At 53.7% G+C, this 27,676-nt stretch overlaps 7 protein-coding genes across 7 annotated transcripts; 4 read left to right on the top strand and 3 right to left on the bottom strand.

Annotated features, from left to right (window-relative positions):
- Positions 1-960: 960 nt before the first annotated feature.
- On the top strand, positions 961-1,947 carry B0T23DRAFT_405948 (uncharacterized protein; the record flags this gene model as incomplete). The annotated part of the gene is made up of 2 exons (XM_062839065.1): positions 961-1,022; positions 1,179-1,947. The coding sequence occupies 2 exons, from the start codon at positions 961-963 to the stop codon at positions 1,945-1,947; spliced, it is 831 nt and encodes a 276-aa protein (XP_062692431.1).
- A 237-nt stretch (positions 1,948-2,184) lies between these two features.
- Positions 2,185-5,447, bottom strand: B0T23DRAFT_397261 (uncharacterized protein; the record flags this gene model as incomplete). The annotated part of the gene is made up of 2 exons (XM_062838288.1): positions 2,185-2,792; positions 2,864-5,447. The coding sequence occupies 2 exons, from the start codon at positions 5,445-5,447 to the stop codon at positions 2,185-2,187; spliced, it is 3,192 nt and encodes a 1,063-aa protein (XP_062692430.1).
- Positions 5,448-6,492: 1,045 nt separating this feature from the next.
- Positions 6,493-8,967, top strand: B0T23DRAFT_318403 (uncharacterized protein; the record flags this gene model as incomplete). Its single annotated transcript, XM_062835075.1, has 5 exons — positions 6,493-7,248; positions 7,303-7,512; positions 7,563-7,936; positions 7,990-8,663; positions 8,753-8,967. 5 exons carry the CDS (start codon positions 6,493-6,495, stop codon positions 8,965-8,967), a joined length of 2,229 nt encoding a protein of 742 aa, XP_062692429.1.
- Positions 8,968-9,673: 706 nt separating this feature from the next.
- Positions 9,674-12,181, top strand: B0T23DRAFT_361331 (uncharacterized protein; the record flags this gene model as incomplete). The annotated part of the gene is made up of 3 exons (XM_062836282.1): positions 9,674-9,823; positions 10,434-11,811; positions 11,980-12,181. 3 exons carry the CDS (start codon positions 9,674-9,676, stop codon positions 12,036-12,038), a joined length of 1,587 nt encoding a protein of 528 aa, XP_062692428.1. The 3' UTR covers positions 12,039-12,181.
- A 6,217-nt stretch (positions 12,182-18,398) lies between these two features.
- On the bottom strand, positions 18,399-20,770 carry B0T23DRAFT_179554 (tubulin alpha-B chain). The gene is made up of 7 exons (XM_062833059.1): positions 20,590-20,770; positions 20,305-20,345; positions 20,133-20,159; positions 19,979-20,054; positions 19,388-19,918; positions 18,904-19,327; positions 18,399-18,845 (listed from the first exon to the last, which is right to left on the bottom strand). The coding sequence occupies exons 1-7, from the start codon at positions 20,612-20,614 to the stop codon at positions 18,620-18,622; spliced, it is 1,350 nt and encodes a 449-aa protein (XP_062692427.1). The 5' UTR covers positions 20,615-20,770; the 3' UTR covers positions 18,399-18,619.
- Positions 20,771-21,976: 1,206 nt separating this feature from the next.
- B0T23DRAFT_317952 (uncharacterized protein) lies at positions 21,977-23,758 on the bottom strand (the record flags this gene model as incomplete). The annotated part of the gene is made up of 2 exons (XM_062835041.1): positions 21,977-23,171; positions 23,229-23,758. 2 exons carry the CDS (start codon positions 23,756-23,758, stop codon positions 21,977-21,979), a joined length of 1,725 nt encoding a protein of 574 aa, XP_062692426.1.
- Positions 23,759-24,848: 1,090 nt separating this feature from the next.
- On the top strand, positions 24,849-27,171 carry B0T23DRAFT_341236 (uncharacterized protein). The gene is made up of 2 exons (XM_062835888.1): positions 24,849-25,429; positions 25,487-27,171. The coding sequence occupies exons 1-2, from the start codon at positions 25,249-25,251 to the stop codon at positions 27,004-27,006; spliced, it is 1,701 nt and encodes a 566-aa protein (XP_062692425.1). The 5' UTR covers positions 24,849-25,248; the 3' UTR covers positions 27,007-27,171.
- Positions 27,172-27,676: the final 505 nt, after the last annotated feature.

The following is a 27,676-nucleotide window of genomic DNA, read 5'->3' as shown; positions in this document are numbered from 1 at the left end:
GCCGAGAAGACTCGATTTATGTAAGAGAACAGGCAGACACAGCGCTCACGGCAATTTCTCTAACAGTTTTATTACAGAGTGAATGACTGGTGCCAAGTCCTGACTGGAAATGTGAATGTCAGGAATGTGTCAGTGGTTGGATGACTGATCTGACTGATATGATGGTAGACAAACCAAAGTGTGGTTTCCCGTTTGGTGAGAACCTCTTTGGCCAATTGAAGCCTTGGAAGACCCAAAAAACCGCAAGGGCAATGAAGAATTGCAATATTCGTTGGTGTTTGTGGAACTCTGAGCTGATTTGTGAAACAAGTTGCGCAGATGAGAACCCGCCAAGAAGAATAAGAGGAATCTGTCTTGTCAAGAGGTCCGCTCCGAGCCTGCCAATGCCGTCTGTTGATCACCGATCCGGTATCCAGTGGAAACAGTTTCGCTCACACCTGCCAAAATCTAATGTATATATGGCCCCCACGGAACGGCCGTTGGAGTCGGGCGGGGTGGGGTCGGAAGCGGGGACTATACCTACCGGCTCTTGTCCGCATTTGATCCCGGCCTGGGATGTGATTGGACAATTCTTATCCTCGCTGATTGGTGGCTGCTTCTCCGCAGTCGACCTCTTCCTCTCCTCTTCCTCTTCTCACACCAACAACATGACCTGCGATCACTCTCATTGTTACATCCAACTTAAGTAGCTCAATGTGAGCATGATTGATGGCGAGCACGTGGTTTAACCAGTGACGCAAGTCCAGGCAGCAGCCACTCAGCCATGGACATGTTCCAAGCGGAAAGTGTATAAAAGGAAGGCGGGGCCCGTTGTCAAGTCGACGACTACTTCCTCCTCTACTTCTCATCTTTGTCCTCTCTTCAGAAGTTCTGTCGCTCTTGCCTCGACTGTCCCACGCTCATTCCCCCCTCATCGTGATTGCCAACGAAGTCCTCAGAGGTCATCACTGCAGTCACGCCATGGCCCAAGTTGACAACGAAGTCAAGGGCAAGCTCGTCCTGATCACGGGCGCCTCCGGAGGGTAAATCTCACCTTGCTCCTCTAACCATCTTTCTCGGCATCAGGCGAAATGGGAAGCCATCACCACTCCAGCCAAGTGTCAATGTCTCGCCTGTTGTGGTGTTGTTGTTGTTGCCTACTTCACAGCACTCACAGTTGACTCACCCCTTTCGTTTAGCATTGGCGCTGCCGTAGCCCGCCGCCTGTGGTCTCTCGGCGCCCACCTCGCCCTCACCTATTCTTCTTCCCCCGAGAAGCTGCAGGCCTTGGAGCAAGAACTCTACGAAGCCTTCACCAACGGCCAAACCGCCCACGACCCAGCCCTTTCCCTCAATCGTACCACCGCCAACCCCAATCCGCTGCCCTATTCTACCCACAAATGCGACTTGTCCTCGCCAGCCGACATCCAACTCCTCTTTACCCAGCTCCAGAACCTGCACGGCCAGTCCGGCCCCGACATCCTCATCAGCAACGCCGGTTATGGCAAACGCATCCCCAGCATTTTGGACATCAGCCTCGACGAGTTCGACAAGATGCTCAACATCAACCTCCGCTCGTCCTTCCTCCTCTGCAAGCTCTCCCTCCCGCACATGATCCAGCGCAACTGGGGCCGCATCATCTTCGTCTCCTCCATTGCTGCCCAAGGCGGTGGGATCAACGGATGTCATTACGCTGCTTCCAAGGCGGGGTTGCAAGGCTTGATGAAGAACCTGGCTAGGAAGCACGCCGGCCAGGGCATCACGGTCAATGATGTTGCGCCGGCCATGATTGGGGAGACGGGCATGATTCCGGATGCCAAGTTCGTGGAGGGAACGCCGGGAGATGTCAAGAATATTCCTGTTGGAAGGCTCGGGACGACGGACGAGGTGGGGAATGTGGTGGAGATGCTGGTGAAGACGGGGTACATGACGGGGCAGAGTGTGTTGTTGAGTGGGGGGTTGATGTAGGTAGGTGGGGGTGAGTATTTGGTTTGGTTGTGATGTTAGGGTTGGTGTTTTGGTGTTTGGGGGATTTGGGGGGCACAACGATGTTACGATGATTGGGATGAGAACATTATGCTTTATACTCTGCGTTGTGTTTTTTTTCCTTCTGGTCAACATCAACGCGACCGAAGTTGAATTTATGAGGATTTCCTCTTCTGCTTTCCCCTTTCTATGCTCACCCCACCCATCTCGTCACCAGCCCTACGATCGCCTAGGATAAACCTCACCAGCAACAATTGCCTTCACCTTTGCCGTCTTCTTATCTCCAATGTTCCTCCCGTCCATATCCCCCACTCTATACACCTTCGGGCTCACACACAAGTCAACCTCCACCTCCACCCCCCTTCTCCCGCCGAAAGAATCCCCGTCTTCGCAATCCACCCACCCCGACTCTGTGCCAATCTTCACTTGCTCTCCCCTCTTGGGCACCTCCAACCCCAGCTGCGCCCGTTGGGCTCCGAATTGGAGGGCCAATTCTCCGGCTTGGCGGGCCAGCTCGGATACCTTGGATTGGACCTCGGATGACAAGGGTTCGGAGCAAATGGAAGAGAGAAGGGCAACGATTTGCGATTGGACTTGGTTGATGTTGGTATAGTAAGGTGTGGCAGTGGGATGCTCTGGAGGTCCAGGGGTGCCCCTAGGGCTGGGTGCTCCTGCTTGTTGGCCTTTTCGGGTGCTGCCGGACATGGAGGAAGGAGGGGCCACGGTCATAAGAATGGACTGGAAGGTGGCGGAGCGCCATTTGTTGGCTTCGCGGGAATGGAAGAAAGGGGTGAGGAGGTCAGTATCTGTTGTTGTCGATCGGGATGCTGTGTCGGCTGGTTTCAGTATTACCATTTCACGAAGAAAATGACCAAGGACGGAAATGTGTTGGACTTACCCATCTTTCCATTCGACAAAGACCTGTCATCATAACCACACAACCCCCTCCACCCCTCCACCACCCCCCTCAACACCTCCCTTCCTTCTCCGTTCCCCAACGCCCCAAACCCAAACGGCTCGGAAAAGAAACCCTCGACAATTTTCTGCCAGACCACGCTCCTCAGCAAGAAACGCAACTGATTCTTGCCCTCCCTCTCCAAGAACCTCGTCGGATCCAGCTTCCCCAGGTTCCGCGGTACCCCGGTGATGCCCAAGTTGATGGGCTCAGTCACCATATCGATACACAGCTTCAACTGGCGATATTGGATCTTCAGACTGTCGTCAGTGGCAGGACGGAAATCATCGTTGTTTCCGACTAAGTCGTTCTCCAAGCTCTGCACCTTTTCTCGAAGATCAACGACGTTGCGCGCGTGTTTCTTGTTCAAGCGCTGGATATCCTGCTCGTGCTTTTTCTGCTGCGCAGCAATCTGCTGGCTATGGGCGGTCTGGAGGCCAGCGACTTGCTCGCTAAAGGCGCTTTCCATGCGGTTGAGTTCCTCGGTGTGCTGCGAGCGGAGGTTGGTGATGGCGTCTTGCAAGTCTTTGGTCGCCTGGGCTAGCTGCGTCTCGTGGGATTGGGTCTGGTCGGCGAGTTGGTGGTGAAGGGACTTGACTTGGCCCTCATAGTACATCCGTTGGTCTTGCATCGTCTTGGCGTATCCTTCTTTTTGGGCGCGCAGTTGGGAAACATGATCCGCTGCGGTCTGGTCGCTCTCCCGCTGGATCCTCTTGATGGCAGCATCGGAAAGTTCCTTTTGGTTCTCGCAGCGCTTATGGAGCTCCTTATTTTCGCGCTCGAGACGGCTGAGGTCGTTGCGGAGGGAGCTTTCTCGGGCTTCAAGCTCGCTGGCTCTCCGGCTGTACTCCTTAACTTTGCTTTGCAGACCAAGGAGGTCATCTTCAGCAGCCCGCAACTGCCCAGACTTCTCGTCGACTAGATCCTCCACCTCCTGGCGATGCATCTTTTCACGCAGATAAGTATCTTCCCAGTCCTTGTTTTCTTTGGCAATCTTTCTACGCTCTTTGCAGAGCTCCTCGCAGTAAGCAATTACCACGCCGATGGGGTCGCCTGTGTGCCTTTTACTATGGCATTTGTCGTCAAGGTACTTGGTCAGACGATTCAGGAGCGCTTTGTGGTCGGCTTTGGCATCGATAAGCTGGTCATGAAGCCTTTTGTTTTCCGCTTTGAGCTCGCTGATTGTATGATCCTGGATTACTTGGTGTTTGTAATTTGGGTCGGCGTCATCATTTGCACTCGATGATATGTTTCCCTGAGCAGCCCGAAGCTTGCGTTTGGCAAAAGAGGCTACGTCTGGGCTTGATGAGGCTGAGGTCGAGGTTGGAGACATGGATCTGGAATCTTCTTTGGGAATGATCTCTCGAGATTCCTTTGGAGTCTCTGTTCGCGGGAACTCTTGAGGTTTGTCATTCCAACTCTCTGCTCGCTTGATATGCTCTGAAACGGAAAGACTATCGAGGCGAGAGCTCGATCTTGGCGGTGGTGTTGAGGGTCCCAGCTCAGAGACATCTCTAGAGAGGTCTGCGAACTCGATGGGGCTAAGCTCGGCGAATTTCACCGAACCTGGTGTATAGGCCTGGTACTCCTGATTTCGATCCGGTCTAGGACCGCGGCTGGATGAGCGTGCCCGAATATGTGACCCTCTGGAAACACTACTGTTCCTTCTCGGTGCATACGATAGCCTGTGATCCGAGGCTCTTGGAGGGTATGCCGTTGCTTGTACAGTGGCAGATGACCTGACAGTATTTGGGCTGCTTCGCCCGGGAACTGTATGAGCTGGAGACGGCGGACTTGTGAAGATCGATGTGTCGACATTGGCAGGGTTGTAGTGAGCATTGGAGGGCACCACACTTGGCTGCTCATAGCTTGGTTGATCATGGCGGGCATCCGAATAGAGGTATTCAGATGGCACTCCAAGGCTATGTGTCGAGGTCTGGGGCGGATCAGGCGGTAATGACTTCTCGGGCGAGATCATGGAAGACTCCCGCCATTGAAGTGGAAGTTGCAGTGGCTCAGACGGCAGCTCAAACGGCAGTCTTCTGATCACATCAGGTGGAAGTTGCCTCAGCTTATCGTGGCCGATTCGGTGGATGGCCTTCTTCAGTACACGAAGATCATCCGAACCAAGGACGGGCAAGGCGCAAAAGAGGACCTCTAAATCGATCGTAGCCAGGCTACTTATGGGTATTCTAGCCAGAGTCCATGGAGAAAGTGTGATCTGTGCAGCAGTAGACAGTTTGGCGATGGTTTTGCCTGGTAGTTGATTTAGAGCTCGGGGGTTTAGTGTGGAGAGGACTTCGGCAGGGAGGACTTGACGTCGGTCCAGTGGGAGGGATTCAAGGTCTTCTTTGGAATACCCTTCTAGTTGCTCGGCCCTGAGTTTGCTCAGTTGCTTAAGGTCGTGGTGCAGGAGCACGTCGATAGAATGATGTTTCCCGTCATGAGATGCAGATCCGTTGCCGTCACGGTCTGTCTTCTTTTTGGCGCTCTTTCCCAGCTTGAATCGAGGTAGAGTGAAACTCATGATTCATAAGGTACCTATAGAGTGTCTAAGGGAGTGTGTGGGACTGCCGGAATATGTGAAGCTTGACAGTGTTGGGGTTTTAACTTTCTGGAACGTTTACATCTTACGAGTGCGGAGGTTTCTTTTTGGTTCCGCCCTTCCTTCGCCGTGTAAACAGTTGGAGACGTAATACCACAGCACACAGCCTTTCTGGCAATGTGATTGAGCACTTCAATTGCCATCTCCGCAGTGCCATCCAGCTCCAGCGTCTCTTTCGGAGTGTAGGTGGCTCATTCTGTCCTGTGTTGTCTTGTCCTCAGTCAATCACTCTTTCTCCAAATATTCGGACCCCGCAGCTGAAAGCTTGCCATGTCACCACAACCACCACCAAACACACTCACCACATGTGCACCTCATCGTCCCCGACCGCCCAGTCAATCCATTCGGAGAAGCACAGTGCCAAGCAAGAGCTGAAGACCTCGCGGTACTTTCTGGTACCCACAACATGGACTGACCTGTAATCTTTGGCGGTTTGGGATCCTGCAAAAAATCACTAGTCGACGCCACCTGGGCATTCTCAACCAGCCCTCGCCAACCTGCGATCCCAATTTGACGCAGCGCTTGTGCAACCACATGGAAATGACACCTCAGCCTTGTAGGTCGGTGCTTTCACAGCAGTCTATTCGGCACGTATGGTGGGGGCTCGAACGATGGTATCTGGACTGGACGGGTCACGGTTGCTGGGGGCGACGAGGACGAGAAGGGTGCGGCGGCGTCGCGACTGGGAGAGGCGACTGGATGGTTTTGGTACGCGCAGCCACGATGGGTGGCTGAAGCTGGTCCACGGTAGGAAAGGCTGCCATTGAGATGGTGATATCGGGGTAAGATTGGGCTGGGAAGTTTTCTTGGGTTCACTGTCAAGGAATTGATCGCTTGAAGAGGTCATAACTGTGCTGCACTCTCTTCGACGAGTTGCACACTTGGTCAAATTACATGGACCCCAAGGAAACCAGAGTGTACCTACCTACTACCGCGCATACCGGTGCCAAAGGAATCACAAGTCGACATGGCCTCTCTCCCAACTCGCCCTCCCCCTCCCCCGCCCATTTCTATCTCCGTCTCCCCAGCTTTTCCAGGTACTCCAAAGAGAGAGGTCTCGCCCATATCAACAAGAAGAAGCGAGGACGACGTTGATGAATGGGATGCCTACGATGATCCCCAAGACGCCCTCCTGAACGAGGCCGCAACGCTATCAAGAACCGATAGTCCCCCCCGCTTTCCCAATTTCTCCTCGGCAAACATTTCCACACCAGAGACGCGCATGGTCGTTGCCCTCGACTACGGAACAACCTTTAGCGGGATTGCCTACCTCTCTGTCGCTTCGAGGCAAAAGGACCAGAACCTTGATGCTCTTGCCGATGACATACGGGTGCTCCAAGGATGGCCAACACATGAATCGGAGAAAGTCCCTTCGGAGATTTCGTACTCCCCTTCGCCCAAGGGGTGCCGGCAATGGGGGTACGACATCGATGACAACTCCAGAGTACTCAAATGGACCAAGCTGGAGCTGGAAGAGACACGGAGTCGAAGTGCTGAGTTAAGAACATTGGCTGAGACGCTCTGGGGTATGCGGTTGCTTGACTTGAGCGAAGATGCTGTCATCAGAAATGATATTCCACGGCACCTGGCCAAGGAGCCGGAGGATATTGTCAAGGATTATCTGGACAATATTGCCGAGCAGACTCTGGAGGAGATTTGCACCCAAGTTGGAAGAAGGGTTGCTGACAATATCCCTATCGACATGGTCATTACACATCCTGCTGTAAGTCAAGCAAGAAATAATCACCTTTGCAAGCCTCAAGACTGACGCCAACAGAAATGGTCCGACAAAGCCCTAAACTCAACATATCGCGCCGTCCGCGCCGCCTTCAAGGCCGATCTCTTCCCCAAAATCCGCAACTTTTCCTTCGTTTCCGAACCCGAAGCCTGCGCCCACTATACCCTACGAGAAGCACTGCGCGAGGATCGTGTAAACTTTCGCAAGAATGACTGCTTCATCGTCGTCGATGCCGGTGGTGGCACTGTTGTACGTCCTCCTTCTCATCCTTTCACATCTTCGCAATCTTACAAAACCAGGACTTGGCCTCCTATAAAGTTGTAAGCCTCGATCTCGACCAGAAGCAGTTCAAGCTTGAACAAATCGGCTACCCGATAGGCGACAACTGCGGAGCTACATGTATTGATCGAGCTTTTGAGCAATTCATCGAACAAAAGCTGGGCCCGGAAGACTGGGAGAAGCTGATTGAAACTGATGCACAAGACCAAGCGACGGGAGGACACTCCATCATCAAGCCAAAGCTGCGCATGCTACATGGGAGATTTGAGGGAATCAAGCATCAGTTCGATGGCAAGGATCAGAAGCTCGGGTTTCCCATTCAGTTGCCCCGAGGAATCGGTACAACAGATGATGAAGAGCGGGGAATCATGAATGGTGCGATCAAGATCACTGTGTAAGTGCGACCAGTTCTCAACAGCCTGAGGGAGTTCATACTGACAACATCAGTGACGACCTGAAAACCATGTTCAAACACTCCGTCGACAAGACTCTCGTTCTCATCAGTCAAGCAGCCACTCACATTCAAGTCATCCAAAAGCTCAAAATCCGCAAGATTTTTCTTTCCGGGGGCTTCGGCCGCTCCCCCTACCTCTACGAGCGCGTCAAAGCCTGGGGTATGACCAGCAGTATTCAGGTCGACCGCGGCGATGACTGCTGGTCCGCCGTCACGCGAGGCGCTATCATCAAATCCCTTGGGGTTCACACCTCGCTGCCCCCAATTATCCGTCCCTGTCCGCGGCACTACGGCATCAAAGTCCGCACACAGTACGCCCCTTACAATTCCCATCGGCCGTCAGAAGTCGATGTGGATGTGGAAGGAGTCAAGTGGGCGATGGATCAGATTCGGTGGTTCATCAACAAAGGGGACGCCCTGTTCCCTGGGAAGCCCATGGTATCGACGTATGATTGCCATTGGAGTATGCGGGCTGCTCACTTTCCTGCTCAAAATGGGACTGGGAGAGCTCCAGCACAGAATCCGGGGTCGGTGTCGCAGCGATTTGACAAACGGGGCGGTGGTAACATCATGCCTCCACCGCCGCCGCCGGAGGTCTTTAGAGAGGTGGTATTTGTTGCGTCGAGTGCTGATGAGCCACCGACGAGATTTGCTGCTATAAACAAAGGTTTGTTCTTACATTTCTTTTCATCCGTTATTTCTGCTTCGCTCTGTTATCTACGTTCTTCTAGAACCATAACTAACACAGTGAGATAGGCCGAGACACAGTGGTCACGCTCAAGTGCAACTTGACCAAAATCCCAGACACGAATAGAAGTGAGTTTACAAATAAGGAGGCTGGAAAGTTTTATAAGTTCTGGGTCAAGGTGGAGATTCACGTCACGGAGAAGTGTGAGGTTAAGATCACGAGTGGCGGGAAGGTTTTGGCGAGCGCGGAGGTGCCGTTAGGGGAATCTGATATCTCCGCGTGATGAAGCACAATGCTGATGATGAGAACGGAAGTCAGACGGAGCTGGAGTTTACGATGGAAAACCTGGTGGTGATATCCGGCAAGGGATACCTTCTACGTTTATCTGAGCATCTCAATCTGGATTCTGGAATGATACCACTGCTTCAACAAGCATTATTCGGAGATTTGCACTATGTCAAGAATGGTACCCGTTTGTCAGGAAGCTTCCTGTTCGCATTTCAACCCTGCTCTTTATCCTGCCATTGATACACCCATTTATAGGCACCACCAACATCACAACCACAAGACTGGCTGCCAATAACACCACTTGCACACCCATTCCCTTTTCGGGATGCTCTGCGAGACGCCATGTTGATACCTAGAGGTAGCCAAGACCTCAGCCCTTCTACAATCACATTCCCCTTCCCCTCATTCGAATCAACTGCGGTTCCAATAAACTACATGTAGGTACTGTTCTATATCAGTCTACGAAGAAAACCCAATGAGACTCTACGAGCTAATGAATGCAAGCCACACTCATCACATCTCGTTCGCTCCCAGACCACAGCCGAGCTAGCACAGTGCGTCTATAAAAGCCAATACATCAAGAGACTTTGACCAGAAGCTGCATACCACTACTTTATCCATAGCACATATCCGATCCATGCCGGAACTTGACTGGACACTCGTCCAATGCAATGCGAACCAGGCGAGGCTTTCTTCATGAAATGTATGTGCATTGCCAACTCACCCGGATGTGCGCCGAGCCAGGACGGATACGGGGTAAAGCCGACAGCTTACAGGATGAGGTGGTGGTCATGATCCTGATGGTGGTGGTGTTCTGCCAAAGCGTCCAGGGCCAGGAGTGCTGTGCCAAAGTCAGTACATAGGTAGGCCGTGGGCGAAAAGCCAAGTCGGGTGGACTGGAGCCAAAAATGGAATGTGAGTGCCTGGGGCTATGTTGGTGGCTGCTTTATGGTTAACGAGAAGGGAAGTGGGAAGCGCTGGCTGTGATGCTTTATTGTTGTGTTCTGCCGCCATGAAGAGTGACGGTCAAGTTCATGTTGGACGCGTTGATTATGACAAGCCTCCAACCTTTTGATGTGTGTTAATCTCAGAAAACTTGGTTTTTTCTCATCCTCCATCTCTTTAGCTTTGGGATATAGGAATCCTGTGGACTTCTGGACCTGACCCTGGTGTGTAAGCTGGATTTCTGATATGCGTTCTGAACTCTCTTCCTTCTGCAAATCTTGAACTGATCATCCGAACTAGAACCAATCTCAACAGTTACCCCTACGCCTCGCTCTGAGTTCAGTTTGCTATCCCAAGCTCCCAGAGGCACAAAGGATTGTGCCAAATACACCCGTGGGAGACATCCCACATCATTTACGCTTCTCCACCATCAGAAAACATTCAAGAAGCCACCACGACACTCACATTTTCCTCGCCAACCAAATCCATAATCCAAACAACAGTACCTATCTCTAGAACACAGTCATGGGAGGCACCGAAAAACTCCGCAAAGTCTTCGGACTCAAGCCCAAGTCCTCCTCCGCCAACCTTCAACCTCAGCCCATCACCCCCGACAACTTCAACGACAACGATCTCAACGCCAACGGCATTTACTCCACCAACGGAGGCTACCAGTCCTACACCCCCAATGGCTCCTCCGCCTTTGCCTCCAATAACTATGGCCAGACACCTGGATTGAGTTCCATTTCTGAGTTGCCAGCAAATGATTACGGGAATGGCTACACCCATCATTCACCATCGCATCAGGGACATGGACACCAGCACAGGAAGTCCCTCCCTGCACAGGCAAGACCCGGTCCGAACCCTCAGTATCCTCATGATCCGAACGCCTACTACCAGCATCATGATCGAAGCAGCGGCAATCTTTCTCCTCAAGATGCTGTCCATTCCCAAAACGGCAGCAGCAATCGCGACCGCCGCAGCGCCAGCCTCGGTTCCCGCCTAAGTCTGAGCAACTTTGGCAGCACAAGCAGCAACAGCAGTCTCGGGAGAAGCAGCGTAACAACCATGTCCACCATGTCCTCCGCAGCCACTTCGCCCGGCCCCGCATCTCCCCACCATCGGTCCCAATCCCAGCACCCGCACTGCCTATCTCCGGGCTATCAACCCGGAGGAAGTCAAACCCAACAGCCAAACTCCCCTCGCTACCCCGGCCAACCTGTTCATCAGGACCCCCAAGCTCAGCAGCAGCAGCGGCATGACCAAGCCAAACACCGTAACCCCCTATCGTCGTCAAGACACAGAACCACAAGCCAACAATATCCCCCACAACACAACGTCCTCCACAAACTCATGCCATCCGTCCAACCCCCCTACCCCGTTTCCGAGCGCGGTTCCCCCCCTCCCCCTCACTCCCGCTCTTCCCACTCCGCCTCCGCCTCCACCTCCAACCCTCTACACAACCTACACTCCTTCGCGAACCGCACCTCCTCCCATCCATCCCCACCCCATTCCCATTCCCAACAACAGTCCCAATCCCCAACCGCAACCGACATCCGCCGCACCACCAAACTCCTACGCAGAATGTTCGAACTCCGTCTCGAGCAATGGGCACTCACCCACTCGCACGAATCCGATCAACATCTTCTTCACGAAAAGCAAAGTCAAGTCGATGCCGTCCTGGCCGACATTCTGGGTAACGTGCGGGGTTGGGGGATCGAAATCGAAACAAGGGGACGAAGACATGGAGAGAACAGGAATCATAATTGGACGGAGGATGAGTGGGAGGATATTTGTCTTGTAAGGGATGTGTTGGCGGAGATGAGTGCACCATGTGCACCTGGTGGGGGGCAAATGGGGATGGGGATAATGGGGTATGGGGTTGGAGGGGGAGGTGTTCAGGTTGAGGTTGGAGGGGGAGGAGGGGGGGAAAGGGGGAGGAGGTGGTGAGTTGGAAGGAATGAAAGGAAAATTAGTAGCTGGGCTACCTACCTGTAGATTGGAAAGCACGAGATGGAAGGTAGGTGGGGAAGATACCTACCTGCGGTGTGTTGTGCGGGAGGAGAGACTGAAGTGAATGGGGAGGGTGCATGTGGAAGAACGGAAACTAGGCGGACATGATGGAGATTCTTTGTTAGCAAAGTACCTCTAGTGAGCGAATATAGGCGTTCAGGAAGTGATCACATACCCTTTTCGTTGCGTTGGATCTCTGCATAGGTAGCTTGATCCAAGATTCAAATAACGGATAAAACCGAATTAAACGGCGTTTGGTCGATCCACAAGCACCTACCTATTTTCTCGTGACACTCGGTGACCTTCACTCTCACATTTCTCCTCCGAACAAACTCAAACAAACATCAACAACCGCTCGACAAGCGGCTACATCGACTTATTGATATTACCACTACAAACTAACACAGTACTGTACCGTACTGCCAGGTACATAACATACAAAAAGAGAAGAAGCTGCGGCATAGCAACTCAGCTAGCCATGCTGGGGTAGGTAGATACCCGTAGACGAACATCGACAGAAAAAGAAATTGAAAGATAGAGATAGGTAGGTAGCTTCCATGTCCCGACAGGACAGAGACAGACAGGATATTTGTTTAAAAAGGAAATGAAAAACGATGGAGGTATCAAAACGACTCGACTTGACTCTTGACTTCTTTTCTTACGCAACGCTTATCGTCGCCAGCCACTCAACCGACCAACAATTCGTATCGTACTTCACATGTTCGTCCACACGAGGGTCTTCTTTTCTTGCTCACTTGCCTGCTTTCACGTAATATGGTTCATCTTCAAACCATTCGATATGTGGCTTCGCCGTGGCTCGCATCATGTTGTCTTTTCACTGAATCTGGCCATCAAATCACCTCTCCCCAAAACTAGCAAAGTCTTACTTAGGACTGGCTAGCAAGGTAGTTGGCGGCCTAAGAGAAAGTTAGCAACCCCTCACCACACACACTCTCTCTTTTTCTTAAGTTGTAAGAGGACTCACCCTCTCCAAATTATAATCATACTTCTCCAACGCCTTGACGGCATCCTGTCTTGAGTACCCCATACTCGTCAGATTCTTCACAATCGGATCATCGTGTTCGCCTGACTCCGTCAACGCTCTGCCGGGTACTGGCCTCTCCTCAGCACCCTCCTTCTTCTGCTCCTTGTCACCACCCTCCTTCTGCTCCCCACCAGTTTGGGTTTGGGGGTTAGCAGACGATCCAGGTCTGGGCGTCTCCAAGCTCTCAAACGGGCTTTGTCCACCCTGCTGAGCCTGGCTTCCGTCATCCAGACCTGCAAAGATGGCGTCCCAGTCATGGGCATCCGCCTTTGGCGCAGCGAACGATCCCTGCGACTGGGTAGCCTGGTGGGAAGGGACAAAATCGAAATCACTCTTGGGCTGGCTGGGCGGGGGAGAGCCGAACTGACTACCGCTGCCAAAACCGTCATCTCCAAATCCGGAGCGGGAAATGTTGGCAAAGTCTTCTACGTCGTCGGCGGAGCTGCCTTCCTTGGCGTCTTCAAGGTCGGCGAATTCGTCATCTAGGTCGTCGAAGGCACCCTTGGAGGAGGCTTGAGAGGCGGCAGCAGGAGGTTGGGCAGCAGCGGGGGGTTGAGCAGCGGCGGGAGCGGGAGAACCGGTGCCCCAGATGTCGTCGAGGTTGGTGTTGCTAGTAGTGGCGGCGCTAGTGCTGTAGTTTTCGTTGTTAGATACCTCTAGGGCAGCTGGAGAATCTGTAGATGGGACAGGGGCAGTAGTGAATGAGGGTGTTTCGCTGTATAGCGGATCAGATCAGTCTTGCTGTTTCGTTGTACAAAACTGGGGTATACAGGGAAATCAAAAATAAAACAAAAAAGACACACCAAAGCAAAACAGAAAGCAGTACTGGAGCGTATTTACCTGGCAACTGGCTCAGCAGCAGCTGGCGCAGTCACTGCTTCGGCTTGGCCGGCCTCAGCACCCACAGGAGGCTTGACCGGACTAGCAGGCGCGAAATCATCATCAAATCCAAACCCGCCCTTGTCCTCACCCGCCTCGCTGTCCGAATCACTCTCATCGTCCCTCTCCAATTCCGAAATAGGCGGGAACTCCGAGTCAACCTTGTTGAATCCACCAGCCTTTGCAGTCTCCGCAGCAGCAGCGGGCTTGGCCTGCGTGTTCTTGAAGCTAGCGAAAGCACTCTCAAAGTCCTCCTTCGCCTTCGCATCCGTATTCACGGCAAAGGGGTCGGCCTCGACAGGGGCGGCGGCGGGCTTAGACTGGCTGGTAATGGATGCGGACGACTTGGGACGGTTGGAAGTAGCAGACTGGCCGGTTCGGACGGGCTCGATGGGGAGAGCAGTAGCAGCAGGAGCTTGATCCTGCGAGCCATGGCGAGAAGGAGCGCGAGAACCAGAACCGCTGGGTTCACCGAATGGCGAGAAGGCACCACCAGGAGCAGCAGCGCTATCAGCGGTGATAGTAGGCTGCCTAGACAGCGTAGGCGAAGTGCTTCCCGGCGTGGCGAACGAGCCCGAACCGAAACTACCGGTCGACGTGCCGGTGTTCTGCGCCTTGAACGCCTGAACCTGGGGAACAGGAGAAGCAGCAGCAGGAGGTGGGGTCGGGCTCTGAACAGGGACGTTCAACGAGGGACCGAACACATCATCGAAACTCTGTCCGCTCATGGACCTCGAGGCAAACGCAGCGCCGATGTCAGCACTTCCCGTTCTCCTGAAGAAGGGGTTGTTACCACTTCCAGTGGAAAGGGCGGGACTAGCAACCGGCTGCACCGGGCTAGCTTGTCTCGCCAAGTCCACCTGTCTAGCCAGCTCCTCCTTCTCCTTGTTAAGGTCTTCAACCTCGTTCTGTAGCTTCCCCTTTTCGCCCTCCACCGTGCTCAACTGCTTCTTGTTGATAGCCACCATCCCTTTCTGCTGCCTGGCCTCGCTCTTCAACTTCTCAACCAGCGGCTTAAGCTGGGCAATCTCCCCGTTGACCGTGCGAATCTTTTCCTTCAACGAGGCGTTCTCCTGCTGGTCGGCTTGCAAGCCAGCAACAACCGTGCGGTGCTGGTTCTGCAGCTCGAGATAACTGGCTTCGATCATGGCGAACTCGGTCTGAAGCTTCTTGGTCTCCGCCTTGGCGGTACTGAGCTGCGTCTCGAGAGCGCGGACGTCCTGGGCTTCCTTCTCGTACAAGGCGCGCAGTTGGGTAAGGCGTTGTTCAAAGTTCTTCTTTTGCTGACTGGCTTGGCTCAACTCGTTCTGTGTGTTGGTTCGCTGAGTTTGGACATCCTGAACCTGCTTGGTGAGCGAGCCGATCTGGTTAGAAAGGTTGGCAAGCTCGGTAGTCTCGTTGGAGAGCTTGTTGTTGACTTCGGGGTCGGCGTCACCTAGCAAATCATCCTCAACTGTTGGCGGCAGCGGAGAAGTTCTAACACCACCCGCCGGTGCCGAGCCAGTCGAGCCTCCGGTAACGTGCGTAGTCAGGCCGCGACCAAAAGATGACGAAGGAACAAACGGCTTAAAGTTGGAGCCCGTCGCAACTGGGCGGATAGGCGAAGACGGCGCAATGGGACTAGCACTGTTGCCAAACGGATCGACCGATCCGCCCGTAGCAATAGGTACCTGAACCGGCGCCGGACCAGGAGCAGGAGGCTGAGGCTCGTCCAACCCGAACAAGTCGTCCAAGGCCGAAGGCTTCGGCGCAGGTGGCTGCGGGCGAGGGGGCTGGAAGCCACCAGCAGCAGTCTGAGGTCTGCCCTGCGGGGCGCGCATGCTAGGAGGAATCAAGTTAGGAGGCAGAGTAGTAGGCAGAGGGACCTGACCGGGCTTGGTTCTCTGCTCTCTGATCAAGTACATGGCAACGGCAAACTCGTCCCGGGTGAGACGACCAGCCGAGTTGATATCTGCAAGGTCCCAAATCTGAGCAAGCACATCCTCGTTGAGGTTGGACTGGCTGAAGAAGGGCACGGCCTCCTCGCCGGTGATGAAGCCCTTCTTCTGCTTATCCAGCTCCTCATACAACAGGTCGAATCGCGCCTTGTCCGCGGGGGTAATCAGCCAGTCCCCAGTCGGTTGCGCGGGAAGTGGCGGACGTCCCAATGGGCTGCCGGTTCTCGTCTGCGTAAGTTGCGCCGGGCCGGTAAGGTGTCTAGCAGCGGGCGGAAGGGGCGGAGTAGCGGTCGTCGGGGATCGGCCGGGAGGAGGATTAATACCGCCAACGGGGGCGCGTCTCGTAGCGGCTTCGTACAGCGCGGCAGGAAGGATGGTGGGCAAACCGCGCAACGCACCCGTCTTCATCGAAGTAAGCAAGTGCATGGCAATGACGAACTCGGTCAACACCAGGGCGCCACGCTGCTCCGTATCGGCCAGCATCCAAATTCTTCCCAAAATCTCATTGGACAGTCCCGACTTCTCAAAGATCTGCTTCGCCTGCTCGCCGGGAAGCATGTTTCCCTGCAGCGGCTGTCTCTCGAACAGGGCCGAGTACTGGGCGACCTTCTCGGGGGTCAGGGGCGGGATCCGGATGGGGCCGGAACCGGTGGCCTGCGGGGAAACCATAGCAGCAGGCACGGCCGGCGACTGGGCCGGACCGGGAACGGGAACGGGGGCGGGAGTCGGGGTGAAGCCGTCAAATCTCGGAATGGGGCCCTGCGACAGGGCGAGCTCGGGGGAAGGTTCGCGACCGGCTTGTGCGTGCCCGATAAGCCGCAAGACGACGCCGAAGCCTGCTGGGGTGAGGAAGCCCCTGTTTTCCTTGTCGGCGATTTGCCATATCTTTTTTTGGGAAGGATATACGTCAGCTGGTGTAGCAAAGGGCGGGAGACAGGCATCCGATGACTGACCTCTCCCAAAACGCGGGAATCCAACTTTGTCCTTTCAAAGAACTTGACAGCCACCTCGCCGGTGATGACCCCAACACTATCGGTATCGGCGGCGCGGAAGAGTTGGCCGTAGACTCGCTTCTCCTCGGGGGAGAGGTTCAAGTTGGGGACGCCTGGTCGCATGGGAATTAGCTCTTATTGGGGGGTAAAAGGACATGGGAGACTGAGGATGCGCTCACCAGCATCGGGATCAGAAGCCATCATGGGCAAGCTGTACCCTCTGCGCAAAGGACTTGTGGGTGGGTATTTTTGGTTGTTATGGTGATGGATGAATCGGGTTACTGGGACCAGCTACCGTCGGTGAATAAGTAGCCCAGTGTTTCTCTTTTTCCAAAGTATCCGTAGTACAGGTGAGGTCAGTCGGCGGCCCAGGCAAGTAAGTATGTCGGGTTTTCTGGGCTGAGGTCAGTAGGTTGGTGGTGTTGGTTGTTGGTGGAGATAGGTAGGTATGGATTGGGCGGGTGAGCTGAGGTTGCCGGGTCGCGGAAAGGGGAATGACGCCCTGGACGGGATGATGTCGCAACAGGAAGGGATTGGATGTTTCGGGTTGATGAGACAACCAAAGCACAAGGGCGATCCGTTGAGAACACTGCCAAAGAGAAACAAAAAAAAAGATAATTAGGACGACGCAAGACTGATGACGACTACTACCTGTACCTATGCCGTGGTGTCTGGGCCAGATTGCTGCCTCCCGTCTGCCTCGCTCCTCGGTGTGGGTGATTGTGGTGAGGTCGGGTTCAGTTGGGAATGCGACGACACTGCTCAGTGACTTGCTTCAGCGGGCGCTACAGAGCTTCCATCCCGTCGTTCGGCCCGCCAAGATGAAAAGTGGATCTGCTTGAAGCCAATGTGCTCCACTCGTAATGTTCGCTGCTGGGTCTAGCGGCTGTTAGTGCCACAGAGTGCGGAGTCGGTCATCTGGTTGGCCCGCCTGTACAAGAGCGGCTGCAATGTTCTGTGCGTGCATTTGTCCCTTTATCTACCCTAGAGCCTAGGTATCGATGTCATAAGTACCTATCCCAAAGACGGATCATTGATGTGGATATAAACATACTGAGGTACTTCAAAATCTACCTTCAACCTTCTATAACCATGATAGTCTCTGAGGCCGAACGAAGCTATACAAGTATCAAGCTGTTCTTTATCCTCGAGCTTCTCTCGCTCATCGCTCACTTTATCCTCGCAGTCTGGTGTCTTGCCGTGGCAGTGATCCCCCCATCATATCTTCATCTCCCATGTTCATCACAACCTAACCTCCAACCAACAACGTTCCCTCCGTCCAACCCCCAACGCCACTCGCGTTCGTTGCATAACCACAACTACACCAACCCGCTTCCACACCACCACCTTCGTTGCCATTTCTGCACACTGCATTGCACCACTCTGACTTGCTGATCCTGAAGCTATCGAGGTTGACCTGACACTTACATAACCTGTCTTGGACCAATCACTTACACCAATACTACCTCACTCAATTAAAATCGGCTATCACGTTTCAGTCTAACAACAAACTAGTGTCAACAACCACAAGTTCTCAACTCAAGGCCACATCAAACTGACATTCGCCATGGAATAATAACAATGACCCCATTATCAACATCATCATCACCATCCCACTAGCAAACCACCTGATGCGCACCCATTCAAACAACTAACAGGAAGCCACAATCAAGGGACTCCGTGGGTATTCTTTCTGACGTCGGGCGGGCTCTGGTTTCCCACCACTTGTACTTTGTATATCTCTTCCCTCTGATTCCATCAACATCCTCGTACCAACAATTATCCTTTCACAAGCAACAAATTCCGTACACTGTGTTGCTGTACTTGTACTTGCACTTAGTACTCGGCCTCGACATCCTCGCCCTCCATCGAGTCGGCAGCAACCTCCTCGTAATCGCGCTCAAGGGCCGCAAGATCCTCACGGGCCTCGGAGAACTCGCCTTCCTCCATACCCTCACCAACGTACCAGTGGACGAAGGCACGCTTGGAGTACATGAGATCGAACTTGGACGAAAGAGCAGACCAGGCCTCGGCAATGGCGGTGGTGTTGGAAAGCATGCAGCTATTGTCACGGTTAGAACACTAGGAATTACAGCATACAGAGACCAAGAGAAACTTACACAGCACGGTTAACCTTGGCCAGATCGCCGTTGGGGACCTGGTGAGGAGGCTGGTAGCAAATACCAAGCTTGAAACCAGTAGGGCACCAGTCGACGAACTGAATGGTGCGCTTGGTCTTGAGGGTAGCGACGGCAGCGTGGGCGTCGTTGGGGACAACGTCACCGCGGTAGAGCAAGCAAGTGGCCATGTACTTGCCGTGGCGGGGGTCGCACTTGACCATCTGGTTGTTGGGCTCGAAGCAGGACATGGTCATCTCCTGGACCGAGTTGGCCTCGTGGGCGGCCTTGGCAGCCGAGATGACGGGAGCGTAGGCGACCAGAGGGAAGTGGATACGGGGGTAGGGGACCAAGTTGGTCTGGAACTCGTTGAGATCGACGTTGAGGGAGCCGTCAAAGCGGAGCGAAGCGGTAATGGAAGAGACGACTGAGATGGAAAAAGTTAGTCTAGGAAAATCACACACATCAGAGCCAAGCCATGACATACCCTGAGCGATCAGGCGGTTAAGGTTCTCGTAGTTGGGGCGCTCGAGGCCAAGGTTGCGGCGGCAGATGTCGTAGATGGCCTCGTTGTCCACCATGAAGGAGCAGTCAGCGTGCTCGAGGGTGGTGTGGGTGGTGAGGATCGAGTTGTAAGGCTCAACGACCGAGGTGGCAGTCTGGGGAGCAGGGTAGACGCAGAACTCGAGCTTGGACTTCTTGCCATAGTCGACCGAGAGGCGCTCCATGAGGAGAGCACCGAAACCGGAACCAGTGCCACCACCGAACGAGTGGAAAACGAGGAAACCCTGGAGACCGCTGCAGTTGTCGGCAACGCGGCGGACCTTGTCGAGGACCTGGTCAATCAGCTCCTTGCCGACGGTGTAGTGACCACGAGCGTAGTTGTTGGAGGCATCCTCCTTGCCGCTGATCATGTGCTCGGGGTGGAAGAGACCGCGGTAGGCGCCGGTGCGGACCTCGTCAATGACGTTGGGCTCGAGATCGGCGTAGATGGTGCGAGGAACGTATTTCCCGTTGCCTATATTTGTATTTGTAAGCTTCCGTTTCGCGGGTTGTGTTGAGCAAGGGCGCTATGTACCGGTCTCGGAGAAGAAAGTGCTGAAGCCATGGTCGGGGTCAGCGGCCTTGCGCTCCTCGGTGAGGTAACCATCGGGCTGTGGTGTCGTATGTTAGCATATCTTGTGCGGATGGCGGGGATATATGCCGTGGGGAGGAATGGGGGCGAAGCTTACCTGAATGCCGTGCTCAAGGCAGTAAAGCTGATAAGAGAGTTAGTTTTCTTTGTCCCATGTATATTTTGAGGGCGGTCGAATGGTCCATGGTTCGTCTGTCGGTGCTATTTCGGACAGACGGGATGTGTCGCGTGTGGTGGGGGATGACAGGAGAGGGCGGACGATGACATACCTCCCAGCAGGAGTTGGCGATCTGGCAACCGGCCTGGCCGACTAGATGAGGGAAGCAACGTTAGCATGCCTGTTGATCTCGGCGATGGATGAGTAGGCGAATAGGTCGTGAATGAGGCCGATGATGCGCCAGCTTTTGGTGGGCGACGGGTTCACGCTGGCGGTGAGGCTGCTTTTTCGCCGACAACACGCGCCACTATGGAGGCGAACGGGAAGGGCGGGAAAGATGGGCGAGAAAGCGGTGCCCTGGTTCAGGAGATGGACGATAGGGAAGCTGTCGACATACCGTTCAAGCTGATGATTTCACGCATTTTGGATGGGTTTGGTGTGTATTAAGAAGGAGTATGTAGTAGTAGTGGTGGTGGTAGAAAGAAGTGGAAAGCAAAAAGTTGTCGAGACTCGGGAAGACGGCGTCGCGGGTGGATTGTTGGAGAAAGGGCAGCGATGCGGTGGATGGGATGGATGGGATGTGCAAAATTGAGGATTTGGCGAGCGGCGGGCGGAACGAAGTGAAAGTGCCTGATGAGCAAAGCAACGAACCAACAGAAAGTGGACGTGCTCGACCTGACCTGGCCTGTGGTAGGTAGTGGTGGGGAAATTTGATTGTTGACACCAGTCTGCCCAATGGGGGAAAGCGTGGTTTGGCTCCTAACTGAGGTGACTGTCCGACCACCGACCGACCATCGTCTCCCGTCGTCAGGCGCAAATCTGGGTGGTAGGTGTATCTGCGTGCCGTGTGTTCAGGGCGGGCAGTCATCGATCGAAGCCTCTTTTTTTTTTTTTTTTTTTTTTTTTTTTTTTTTCAGACATTACCACTGCAATTTTCTGGCAGTAGCAGTAGCTGGCTGGACCTCCAGGCCCCCCGAAACGAGTCATGGACTTGACTTTCAGCGACAGCAACGACCTGTCGGGCTGTTAAGTACTTTGTGGTCCGTGCACCGTGCCCCCCTTGGCCCCTCGTCCGTTCGATATCCGCCACCAAGGGGGCACTCATTTGGGGGCATCACCACCTGCTGCAGTGGTGGTACTAGGTCATGGTTGCCGTGGTGCCGGCGTCTTGCACTGTTCCGCCTGTTGTTCTTGCCCCTGGACTGACTCCTCCCTTCAGACGGTGGTCCAGAACTCTGCCAGCCACCGCGTCAGGGGCAGCAGCAAAAGTCTGGGGTTATGTAAGGTGACTGATTTAAAAGGGTCATTCTTTTCTGGACAGTTGCGGTGGAGTAAAGCTGCTGCGTTTTGGTGTCTCTCAGCTACCGGGTACCTGAACGACAACATGGATTGACTTTGACAACGTGGAAAAGGAGATCACCAAAGTGGTATTTTACCCCGAAATACTCACCCATCTGCTCGGGAACGAGAGTAACATTTCGACTGGGGTTCTGAGCATCACTCAAGGTCAAAACATTCACCACACAAAATGATCCAATTGGCAGCCATTATTGGTAGATTGGTTGGTGTTCTGCGTACCGACGAAAGATCGTGAGTGACCCAGTGCCGCAGCATTGGACCTGCAACATGCACGTTCCTGCAGTAGTTGAACGCCAGCTGTACAAACAGATGAACGTCAACATGGAGGTTCAGCTGTCTTTGTCTTTGGTTAGAGTTCTTTCTTCACTCCAGAATCTTTCCGATTCAAGTCCTTCCGCCGCCTTGTCCATTTCTTCACTTTCTCCTCACCAACCTCTCCTTGACCCATTGCTTAGCTCCGACTGGCCTGCATTTAGAAACGACGAAAGCGTAGACTCGCAACCATGCTCAAACTCTCTGTCTTGTTGGTCATCACCATCATCAATTCCATATCCTGCGATCCCCAGGCTTCGGTTCTTGGCAGCGGACGACATGTCTCGGCATCTTCGACTCTGCCTGGCCGCGCGATGTGTGCCAGTCGAATGCGCCTCCTCTTCCCTGGCTGTCTTGAGCTGACTCTCGCACACTCCATAGCCTGGCGAAATCATGGAGGTATCTTCTTCTGCCGTGCAGGAGTCAATGTAAAAAGCAGGCCAGAGAACGGCCAAGACTTCACTGGGCCCAGCTGCGGTGGTCAGGGCGGCGGCCGCGCTAGATGTTTTGTCGAAAGTTCCGGTTCTTGACCTGGACGGTGATGGTGACGTCGATAACTTATCTATGTCTTGTGTAAAGGTGACATTTGAGCAAGACATGACGGGGGATGACTGCCCGTTTCCCATAAGCGAATAGTTTTGTCTGGGGCTGTCAGGATATTCACCCGGATACGTCTCATCGGGCAGCTCCTCGCTCACCACGACCATGGTTGACAACGGAAGCAGCCGATAGGCTTCGGAGCCCGCTACTACCCAATCTTGAGTCGAGTAATGTACCCTGTCCTCCAGCTTCTGCAAGTAATGCCAATGGTGACAAGCCTTCTTGCAGAAGCGGTCCAGATGGTCCTTGAAACGATTTCGTTCTGACTGTGACAACAACGGCCCGATGCAGTCATCCACACTGGCTTTCAGTGTCTCTATCTTGGCCTTGACCTTCTCCTTCCACACGCCCTTATCAATGGAGCCCAGGAGCACAGAGCGCAGATAGGCCTCTTTAGCGGGATCCATGGTGCTGAGCAACCTGCTAAACTCGTCGTTGGCACGGGGGTCCTCGAACAGATACGTCGGCTGAAAGACATGCTTCTTTAGCTCAGCATAGAGGACAGCGAGAGCAGCGACGCTGCGCATTTGCTTGGCGGCGGCAGTATTGGATAAGGGTAATGGAATCCGTGCTTGGTGAACAATGTTGTGCTTCTTCAGTTGATCCCACAGTGTAGCGTTGGCTAAGGAAGACTCAGGAAGGTCTGCCCCAAAGAATTCCTTGGCTAGATCGCAAGCGAGGTCGAAAATCTTGTTGAAGCGAGAGGTTCTGGATATCATTGTCGTTAGGTTGATGAGCAAACATGGGGAAAGGGGAACAGCTCACATCTCTTCCACTCTTGTACATGCAGGTTTCAACGGCACCGAGAAATTTTCCAATTTCTTGATCTCTTGCCTGTAATGATCCAAGTCGTGTCTGGTCAACTCCAATTCTTGCTCAATGGCTTCCCTGTCTTGGGTCTTTTTGCGTTCCTCCTCGAGACTTTTTCTGAGGTCCTCGATTTCGAGTTCCGCCCTTTTCAATGCGTCTTCAGTTTTGGTTATGTTTTGGGCCCCTGCTTTGAGCTCATGTGTCTTGGCGGTGAGTATTGAACCAAGGTGGTCGGCCTCCTTCTGAAGAGACTGGACTTGTTCGTCTTTCTTTTGCAGCTCTTGGCATGACTTGTCCAGTTTCGCTTTGGCGTTGTGCAGGCTCTCGAGGTTCACCTCAAGAGTTGTTGTGAGCTTTTTGACTTTGCCGCGGAGCTCAGCATTTTGGTCAAAAATGCCCTTGAGCTTCTCGTAGGATGTGTGTGCAGTGATATGGCGAAAGAGCTCCGAGACCACCTTTGCGTGGTCTATTTGATCTGAAGACATGTCGAACGTGGGTCCGTTAGATAGTAATGATATGAAGAACATGGAGCACGAATGGGCGTGTGAAAAAGGAGTAGTGATGAGGGTGATATCAAGTTTTGCTCTCGCGATACTACCAGAGCAATCCGCCAACGAAGCAAGGCATTGTTTGCCTGCTTTTGCTAAGCTCACAACGCTATTGTGTCTTTCATCACAAGGCAAGAATCCGTAATGTTGACCATTCGGGAGGACAAGTGGGCAGGATATCCGCCTCAGAGGCGCAAACTGAGGGCCTCACGCGTAGATCCGTCACCCAAGGCTGCTGACAAGTCCATGATGCCGGCTGTATGAAGGCATCAAACGTTGAAGATGACAAGACATGCTTCATTTCTGGTTCCAGGTCCCAGCATCGGCGTTTGACCTGGTCTGGTCCATCCATGCTGGGCAAGTGTTTGGTGCTGCGGCGGAAGCAATCAACCGCTGCCGAGGCCCGAATGACGGTGTCAACTGGACACTTGACCAGCCGGCATTTTTCGATTCGTGGTCAACCATTGCACTCTGAAACTGAACTTTGAACGCCTGTTTTCCGCTTTCGCTGGAAAAAGCAGCCTCTGCTGGCCTTGTCTCTGGGTCGCCGAATGGCAGGAACCGGAAGGTGCACTGCTTCCTCCACGGTAGAACATGGATGGACTGCCCTGTTCCATGTCCTCTGCTCATTCCCCGCCCAAGTTGGCATTTCGTCAGTTTGCTCCTTCTCCTCATGAAAGCTCTCAGTCATGAGTGAGCGTCTCAACCGCCACCAATCCATCCACATCACACATCGTCAACTTCATGGTAGAAAACGATGCGTACCTTGACAGCCCAGGCCGGGGGGACTACATAGACAACTGGCCAAGAGTAGCCGACAGCTGTTCCATGACTGCGTGACGGCCCGATGCGAGCGGGGTGACGGTTAATACATAAACGGAGAGCCATACCGCTTTAGGTTAGACATTAGGGAGAGATGGCGGGGGCCGCAGGGACCACCACCCACACTCCACACCGGCGACATGAGCGCTGTGCTTCTTCCTTGGCGTGGCCTAGAATTGACTTTGGGTTCTTCACTGCACACAAAGACAAAGATGACCAGACAGACCTGGGCAGACCGCAATCCTGGTGCCACGCCGACAGGAACGCTTAACTTATATTGCGACCTCCCCTCTCTTATACATGTATATCATCACATGTAACACATCTTCGCGTTTTTTTTGCACTTTTAGTTTGTAGACCATGCCCATTCACGATCCGTAAAACATTCCATTTCTTATAATCATCTTCACTTTTCCATCCCGAGCTTTCCATATACCCTTCGCTGAAAAAGATCACGACTTGCACGAGGAATTCACTTCATAATATTTTCAATCCCCACCAATCACGGACAATGAGCTTACCCAAGCCAAAGTCCAAATACCTTGGTTCCGCCGCGACAACCATTTACAATTTTTGTGAGCATCTTGTACTGAGAGCAGCTAGCAATGACCAGCTCAGGGCATAGTGTTCCCGCCAGAAACGGTGAACATGGCGTATCCGTCATCTCAGCCTCTTCACACCAACGGATAGTTCACATACCGAACATTCTTCCTCACGAACGGGTGTTTCCCATTCAGATAGGTACTGAGTTGTTCAAGCTGTCCGGCGCCTCACTTTCCTCTGATGGTTGGTCACTTCATCCCTTTCCTAGGTACACTTCATACATGACTAACACATCCACAGCCCCCTCCTACTTCTCGCAGTACTTCCTCTGCCAACTCAAACAGGCCTCCGACGCCGGCCAAGACGCCTCCACCGCCATCCGCACCCTCTACATCGACCGCGACCCCGTCACCTTCAAAGACATCTCTCTGCACCTCCAGGGCTACCACGTCCGGCCCCGGGACGCCACTCACCTTGTCCGCCTCTTCGCCGATGCCCAGTTCTACTCCCTTCCCAAGCTCATGTCCCAGCTCTACGAGGAACCCATCCACATCACCATCGGCTCCACACCCTTCCAGATCCCGCGCGAAATCTTCTCCCTTTCTGGACCCGGGAACACGCCCAACTTCTTTACGCTCGGGTTCGCCATCTTTTTCAGCAATCCCGAGGATTTGTTTCCCGGTCTGGACAAGGAGGGTCTGATTCGTCCGCCGTCCATCGTCGCGCCTAATGTACCGAATCGCAGTGCCGAGGTCTTTCAGGAACTACTGCATATGCTGAGAGGGTACCCGGTGAAGATCAGGGATGAGAGGCATCGGCAGGAGCTTCTGAGGGACTGCAGGTATTTCAACTTCAAGGGCCTGGAGCAGCGGTTGATCCCGCATGAAAAGGGGTTCAATCAGGTCAGGGGACGGGAGGAGATTGTGCTGGGGTTGAGAGATATTATGAAGAGCGGTATAAGCGTGGCTAATGAGCCGGTGGAGGGAGATCCGTTGGCGGGGTGGGTGAATTACGCCAGGCCGTATGCGGACGACAAAGCGATGGAACTCGTACTTGAAATCGGCGAAGAAGCCACGCGGTTACACATTGGACCTGGCGGGAAGGATGTCAGAGCGGAGTTCTTCACGGACATCAAGGCGAAAATGGCCAAGTTATTCGACGTCATCGCTACCAAGCTCAACTTGCCCTCCTCCACTCAGCTCTCGGGGCTATTGATGGCCAAAGGAGGGATGGGTAGCGAACCGCCCACGTCAAGAGACACTCTTCTCAGCGAGGACCTCATCCGCGTCATCCTCGACCCCGAAGCAAGCATAACATTAGACGGCCAACCCTGGACAGCAGACGACTCTGATCAAACTGCCCATCCATCACTACCCGCACACGAAACCGTAAACAGCACCCCCGGCACCACCTTCCCATCTGCCTCCTCCTCCGGCGGCCCCTCAACGGCCGAAACCCCCAATTCCATCAACCTCAGCACCAACCCCTCTTCCTCCCAACAACCGAACCACCAACAATCATCACCACTCGACGAAAACCCCAACCCCCGCAAACGCCGACGCCTAGACTCCAGCCCGCCCTACGGAGTAACAACCACCGTCCCCACCTCACCACTAGGCGGCGAGCAATGGATCGTCAAAACCGGCCAGTGGCGGCTGCGTATTCAATCGGTTAACAACACCAAGAACGCGTCCAGTCCCTTGACCTCCAACCCGGCTAAGGCGTCGTCGGTGGTGGAATGCTGTTTGGTGGCGGTCAAGCTTGATGCGCTGAGCAGCGAGAGGAGGAGGAATGAGAGGAGGGGGTTTTTGGGTGGTTAGGTACCTGACATTAAGATGAGGGTGAGGCCCTGGGGGTACTGATGGGATGGAAAACGGTTGATGGGATGGGTGAACTAGGATCCGCCGAGACACAATATGGAGACCTAGTCAATGCAAGGTTCTTGTAGCGGGTATTCAATGCTCATTAGGTAGTCTATGGGACTTTTATTGTGGTTTCCTACTTGGTAAAGCTTCAAGCGATAACCCCCATATCACAAATTCCAAAGCAGATCTCCCAACACCAACGCCTGTACGATATACCCGAGGTGCCAAAAGCGTTGATCAAGCCCTACCACTTCCATCGCACGTTATTTGTCGACCGGATACTGAAGACACACCACCTAAAACGCCATCGAAGTCCACCCATCCAGATCCAGCCCCTGTCTTTTGGCTTCGCTCAACCCATTGTTCAGGTGTAATTTGATGGGACATTCTGACCCGAGTCCGATATCGACGGCTGTGACGCAACAACGCTTGTCCCATGTCCGCGAAGCCCAATCCAGATATTAATCGCCAAAAGCACATGGTCGCAATCAAACCCAGGGCGGCGGAGCCAAGACGTCGACGAATCGTCTGTTAAGCTTCCCTCCGGTCGCCAAAACGACCAGCCAAAAGGTTCACGGATGTAGAGCGATTCCTTCCATTCTTCTCTCGTCATCGACAGCAATGC

Source organism: Neurospora hispaniola (genome assembly GCF_033458365.1).
Source record: "Neurospora hispaniola strain FGSC 10403 chromosome Unknown B0T23scaffold_5, whole genome shotgun sequence".
In the NCBI taxonomy this organism is placed as follows: domain Eukaryota; kingdom Fungi; phylum Ascomycota; class Sordariomycetes; order Sordariales; family Sordariaceae; genus Neurospora; species Neurospora hispaniola.
The sequence above is the reverse complement of the archived record's forward strand: the minus strand, read 5'-3'. Positions and strand labels throughout refer to the sequence as shown.